We start from the raw sequence: 6,785 nt of genomic DNA on the forward strand, positions 1-6,785 counted from the left end.
GAGTGGACGGGGCTTGCCTGCTCCGCAGCGGTGCTCCCCTCCGTGCTCCGCACTGATCCTACGTCCCTCAACGCTACCCACGTCTCCCCCAAATTAGTAATAAATACGCAGCAAATAAACCAGCCGAACTGTCTTATCTCCTTTCCGCAAGCCTGCTCTTTCATCACGAAATCAAAAGAAAAATCAAAAAAATCTGAATATTTTTGTAGTAACTTTTGACAAATGTTTTTTATGCTTAAAATTTTCATCATGAAATGACATTCGTGGAAGTCATGGCAAAAAAAATCAGTACTCCAAAATGCTTTCAAAAATAACATTTTTAAAGTATCAATTTTGTTTTTTTTCACGAGTTCCAGGAATGTTCATTCATGATAATTTTTTGTAACCACATAGAACATTTGTCTAAGTTTACCACAAAAAAATTCCGATTTTTTAATTTTTTTTTTATTATTTTCCTTCATTTTACTGTTCACCGAGAGCATTCGAGCTCGGGTGCAAATACTCCACGTCCTACTTGTCAGAGTGCGGATTTCTGGAGGCCGAGCTCCAGTGATTTTGGTATTTTGAAAAAATCAGAAAGCGTATTTAAAAGTTTCAAAAAGAAACTGAAAAAATACATGAAAACATATATGTATTCCGCAAGATCACGTTAAATTTCGTCGAAAAATGTAGTGATTTGTCGGTTGTACAAATTTTTTTTGGCCCAATAACAAAAATAAAAGGCCCGTTTTAAAATGTGTATTTGTCTTTTTTCTTTACGCCACATATAAAAGTATAATGTTGTGAAATTTTGCATATACGTAGTATACATGTGCACGTGTGTTCACAAAAAAAATTGGAATTTTTCGCGGTGCAAAAAAAATAAATTTTGAAAACTGCTCACTGGAGCTCGGCCTTCTTTGGCATTTTTCGAGTTACTCATTCCACACTTTTCAGACAACCTAGGAAACTAGGTGCATGTGGACTGACGATGTCAAAAAAAAGGTGCATGTGGACTGTTTTATGCTAAGAAAGAGCTATTCTGGCTTGCTTGCACATTCATGGAAACACAATCACATAATAGCACATGCCAGTGGATACCAACATTTGGTCAATAAAATAAATAAATAACAGAGTCAGAATAGCACACATACATGCATACATACATATGTATGGAGTCCACGACATCAGTCAATAAGTTACTCCTCCTGGGCCCATTATTATACCATATATCATATATGCACTATTGGTGTTAAAATTAAAAATTCCTGCAGGGGACGAACAACAAGAGACATCTGCCTTTTCAGCAGCAGCACAACAAACGACACCTACCTATTCTTCCTCGGTCAATCTCGAAACGAAGTACATACATTACTATGATCAAAGTCTTCATGGTGGGGATTGATAGAAGCCCTGGAGAAGAAGAGGCCCTCTGTCTGTGCCTCTCCATTCTTTCTTAACCATTAATCAAGGGGATGATGATCCTGGCCGATGCCGCTGGCACCTGTTACATCTGCGACCCATAAGGTGCGAGCGTGCTGCTGCGCAGGCTCACGCCGGCGCCTCTTAGCGAAACAGCAGGGCCCCTGTGGGTGCTCGCCCTGCTTACGAGGCTCGAGTCGAGGTAGAGTATGATGACCGTTATGTCATCATGGAAGTGGCGACGGACACCTCGGTCGATCTTCTTGAGATCGGAATACCTCATCTCTCTTTTCTTGGCTGCTTCTAGCAAGGCTGATTTTATGAGCCTCCTAGCGCTCCCCTGCAAAATCAAACAGAGCATGAGCCATTAAGTCTCCAATTAGCACTGGGCCTAGCAAAAACAAGGTAAACGTAATTCTGACACAAAGCTTCTGCCATAGTAGTGATCAATTTTAACCCACTGCTTCACAGCCAAAAATTATCAAGGGTTCTATTTTCTATACAAGCCATGCCACGTCAACATTCAGCTGACGGCGTGATCACTGGATTTTAAATGCATACATGCCATGGTAATGTGCAGTTTGTAGTTGAAAAGTAGAGAACCATCCATAAAGTAGAGAACCATCATGTCTCTATTTTACAACATCAATTCTATATGCAAATTGTTATTCTCAAATATCAATTTTGCATTCAGAGAAGCCTTATTATTGTTTCATAAATGAAAATCAGGGCAAGTAACCCATGCTCCATATGCTGGGTAATGAATCAGCATTTTGTAATAGTGGCATGTTAATTCTGAGTTTGTAAATAACTAGAAATCTAATGTGGAATATCAAACCATAATGCCATGCACAGTTGTACTAGAATACGCCAAACATTATGGAAGTATATTTGTCAGGTCAACTTATTTACATGGGAATGAGAAACTTACACTACGAGGGCTACTTTGAACAATGTCAACAGCCTCCTGGTTGGTTAAGTGCTCCCAAAGTCCATCAGATGCAAATATGAGAAACTCATCATGTGGCTGTATAGGTTGAACGCAAATAGATGGTTCTGAACTTAGTATGGGCCTGTTAAAAGGTTCACGAAGACGGAATTTTGCATACAGAGGTTCCCGATTGAACTCTTGTTTTTTCAGATAGGCATCACCGATCGATCTGCAGACCTGCAACATACAACAAGCAAAGAAAATCTTCATTTGGTCCCACGGTAAAAAGAAACATAATCGGCAAGTACCATCATATATCTGTTACTCATAGTCATACAAGACAAACTCAGCGACACATTTCTGCATGTCCTATCATGAAGTGATGAATCAGTGGGGCTTAAGAACATTTTTTAACAAATGGTTAAACCGATTGAAGAAACTAACCGAACTGAGCCATAATAATATTTCTTGAGTAGTAACTATCCATCCCATGAGAAATAAGTCTACTAAGTAAAAGATGATACAGGCACTAGCAATGCAAAACCCCAAATTGTTATTAAGCTCTCCGCTTCAGCGCTACCTAATAAATATAGCAGTATTGTCATAATCATTGATCACATCAAGAGGCTAATTGTCATCCACAAGCATAAGAATATGTTTGTTGCGTTTCTACCCCCTTACAGCCCTACGGCCTATACCACTTGGTTTTGTCTGTATCTTGGACAAAAACAAGAATGAGGTTATTCACTAAAATACCATTCAGAGTAAGACACAAGATTAAACTTCCAGGTGGTGAAATTGAATGTATATTTTGCCAACTGAATGTGTATAAGCATATGAAATGACCATTATATCGAACTTCCACGAATCTACAAATGTCTCCCCAGTGGCAGAAGACGCACCTGAATTAGGCCTTTTACACGCCAAACACTGTGCTTGAGAACAACAACATGCCTATCTTCAGGGTGCATTGACTGCAATTCTTTTCTCACTGACTCAATGCTGACATTATGTTCTGCTGACAGTTGGACAGCCAACACTTCTCCAGTGGCTTTAACATGTTTTCCTAAAACAGCACGAGAATCCCCAACATTCGCAACATAAAGCATGCCACCACAGATAACACCAACCAGACAGCATGAGCCAACAGCCGCTATTTGAGGCTTGACAGGCCATTGCTTGGTGACGATAGAGAAGAATCCATCTTCTGTAGCTTCATATGCTTTCTTCAGTACATCAGCAGACATTGCATTCTGTTCCGAAGCGAACCCTGCAATACAAACCAGGGAAGAAGTAAATAATCACTGCAGTGCTCTTTATCAGGCAAGTGAAACAAGGCAGTGTGGACAGAGCACCAAAGAATGAGCATAATACTAATGCATAGTGATCCCAGGTTAGAAATTACTTTTAAGATGGTTGAAGAGGTTATCGTTGATGTAGCAAGCTGTCTCTGGTCCACCGTGCCCATCGTAAACCCCGACGAAAGTGCCGTATGGACCAGAGTCGAGAAAGCTCAACGGACCCGACTCAATCTGACACTGGTCCTCAAGTAGGTTATTGGCCTGGACAACAGCCATGGAGAAGTCGCCATTTACATGCTCCCCAGTGTCCTTGTACCATAGAAGTCCATCCTGCCTACCGGTAGCATCTGAGCCTGTCCGGGCATGCCGGTTGGATGAAGGTCTCCAACACGCCCGTAGAAAGTTCATCAATGTCACTATCATCCCTCATCAGTCATCCCACCCACGTACGCCTCCGAGCTCGCCTCATCTGTTATCTAAGAAAATTGCAGTGTCACTTCTCAATGCACCAACAGAACTCTTGCCTTTATCCTGGAAAGAAAAAGAAACATGTATAAGTATGTGAAACACAAGTATGGCTCATTAATAGTACTCAACGCTTATCACTTGCACTCGGACAGGGGCACAATTAAAAAAAAATCAAAATTTATCTATCCTTCCTTTGGTTTTTTCAATCCATCCAGGAGAGCTGCATGCATTTCTTCAGTAATAAGTACACACTTTGTCTACCATGTAACATTGAATACAAATTCAGCATAGTTGCTCTGTCTACAACTCAAAAGGGTCTGAGGAATCTCCTTTGTCGTAAGTTTATAGTACAAGCAGATGTAGGGAAAACAAATCAAATTGCCTTGCTTGGTGCTTTTAGGTTCTATGGTTCTAGTAGAAGCAACCTGGTACTGGGTAACCTATACCATCACTGTTTTTCATTGCAAAAGAGACAAATGTATAGCATAATATAATGCCTAAATAATGCAGCAAAAGACACAATCGTGTCTCTGTTTGACACAATCGAGGGCGAACATTTCCGATCATACACTCAAAACATCTATGGCAACTCACTTATAGAAACTCAGCAAACCTAAGATTTTACTCGAAACATAGGCCGCAGCAAAACCTTTCCCATCATACATCAAACATCTATGGTAACTCACTTATAGCAACTCATCAAACCTAAGATTTTACATGAAACATAGGCTGCAACAAAACATTTCCAATCATACGCTCGGAACACCTACGGCAACTCACTTATAGCAACTCATTAAACCTAAGATTTTGCTTGAAAACATACGCCGGGGCAAAACATTTTTTAAATACTTTCACAATCAGTTAGGAACCAAGCCTATTCCCCAACAACTCAATTACCCAAAACCTCATCTACTCCCACAAACTGCAAAACTCTCTCACTCCTCATCCTTGGCATCACAGACTGACACTATAGTGACCATCAAATGGGCAGCTACTGCATACAACTGTGAACCATGATTCAGACGCCAATTTCCCCAAAAATCCTCCACTGGGAGCATCTCCTAAGCACCAAATCGAGACGAGACCCGAGCGCGGATAGTATCAGACCTCCCAATCGCCACGAAACTTGGGGACAAACGGGCGCGCTGGTTGATTGGGATCAAGGCAGAAATGCTCTGCTCCCGGCCCCCCACCCACCCACCCTCTCAAACAAAAATCCCAGGCGCACCTCGCCTCCGTCGGCGCGCCCAAATCGGCCGCCTTGGGATGGGAATCCGGCGAATTGCGGGTAGGGCGACTCGATCGACCTCTCTAGACGAAGAAGGAAGGGAGAGGAACACAGTTGTGGTAGAGATAAGGGGAAAGAAAAGAACTTGGAGGGTACACACACCAGTAGGTACGGCGCAAGCGGATCGGGTCGTGGCTTGTGCCCGCGCAGGCACGGCGAAGGGACTTCTCTCCGTCCTCTCCACCGGCGCCGGGGACGGACGAAGGTCGGCGGAGGGTGGTGGCGAGCGGCGGCGGCGGCGGCACGAGAAGGGGATGAGGCGGGGAAAGGGGGTGGGGTGGGGGGAGTGCGGGCGCGCTGCAACGGCCGTTTGATGACGTGTGGGGCTCGGACACGGACGCGATAGATAAGGCGGAAAAGCGCGCGCAGGCCCTCGATGAAGATCGTATTCGCTGATCAGTCCCCGTGACACGTCAACACCAATAACGGAAAATATCTATCCAGCAAAAGGTAAAAAGCACGAGGTCAAAACTCATCGGCGAAATGGACCCAATGATGAAGATTTTGATTGTTATTCCAAGTTCTAGCTTCAAGAATAAAAGCTGTTTTTCTTGTCTCTTTTCTTTTTCGCTCTCGTGATGTGGCTATCGCAGATCTTTCTTTTCATCGATCTCCGTCGACGAGCCTTAGGATAGGATTCGCCTCCCTCTAACTACAAAAGGTAAAAAAGCACGAGGTCAAAACTCACCGGCAAAATGGGCGCAATGACCAAGATTTTGAATTTTATTCCGAGTTCTAGCTTGAAGAATAAAAGCATTTTTTTATCTCTTTTCTTTTTCCCCCGCATGATGTGATTAACGCAAAATTTTCCTTCCATCAATATTCGCCTAAGTTAAAAAATCATCTGAGTCCTCACTCACTCGGGCTTAGCTGCAAACCAGCTTGTGCCTAGATTCAAAACTCAATCAACTCATCCAAGTGAGGACACCCTTCTCGCTCGAAGGCTTAGCTACGAGCCAGTTTGCGCCTAAGTTAAAAACTCATCCGTGTGAGGACATCCTTCTCACTCGGGGGTTAGCTAGTTTGCGCCTAATCCCAAAATTCAATTGAAACACATCAGCAAACAAAGCAAGGATTCAGACATCCGAATAACTTTGATCTGTTCGAGCAGTTAAAGCAAAAACATAAGTGCACGAGCTCCGTACTCGATCAAGTTTAACGGTTACATAACCACTCGGCATACCATGGCAAATTCACTTGGACTCAAAGTTTTCGGTCAAGTCTCTGACGTAGGACTAGCCGGATCAACCAATGTGTCCAACTCGATGTCGTCCGCTATCCGAGTGGCAGCCTCTATGAACATCTCAATAAAGTCCTCGAACTTGAGCTTCTTCTTGTTGATGACCTTGAGGGACTTCAGCTTCTCCTCCTCGACATCCTTGCAATGGATGCGGAC

The 6,785-nt window shown here is 43.0% G+C and overlaps 1 protein-coding gene across 1 annotated transcript; it reads right to left on the bottom strand.

Moving 5' to 3' along the window:
- Positions 1–1,073: 1,073 nt before the first annotated feature.
- LOC119328633 (probable protein phosphatase 2C 60) lies at positions 1,074–5,685 on the bottom strand. The gene is made up of 5 exons (XM_037601611.1): positions 5,492–5,685; positions 3,738–4,164; positions 3,235–3,602; positions 2,333–2,569; positions 1,074–1,741 (listed from the first exon to the last, which is right to left on the bottom strand). Exons 2-5 carry the CDS (start codon positions 4,054–4,056, stop codon positions 1,487–1,489), a joined length of 1,179 nt encoding a protein of 392 aa, XP_037457508.1. The 5' UTR covers positions 4,057–4,164; positions 5,492–5,685; the 3' UTR covers positions 1,074–1,486.
- Positions 5,686–6,785: the final 1,100 nt, after the last annotated feature.

Source organism: Triticum dicoccoides, chromosome 7A (genome assembly GCF_002162155.2).
Source record: "Triticum dicoccoides isolate Atlit2015 ecotype Zavitan chromosome 7A, WEW_v2.0, whole genome shotgun sequence".
Classification (NCBI taxonomy): domain Eukaryota; kingdom Viridiplantae; phylum Streptophyta; class Magnoliopsida; order Poales; family Poaceae; genus Triticum; species Triticum dicoccoides.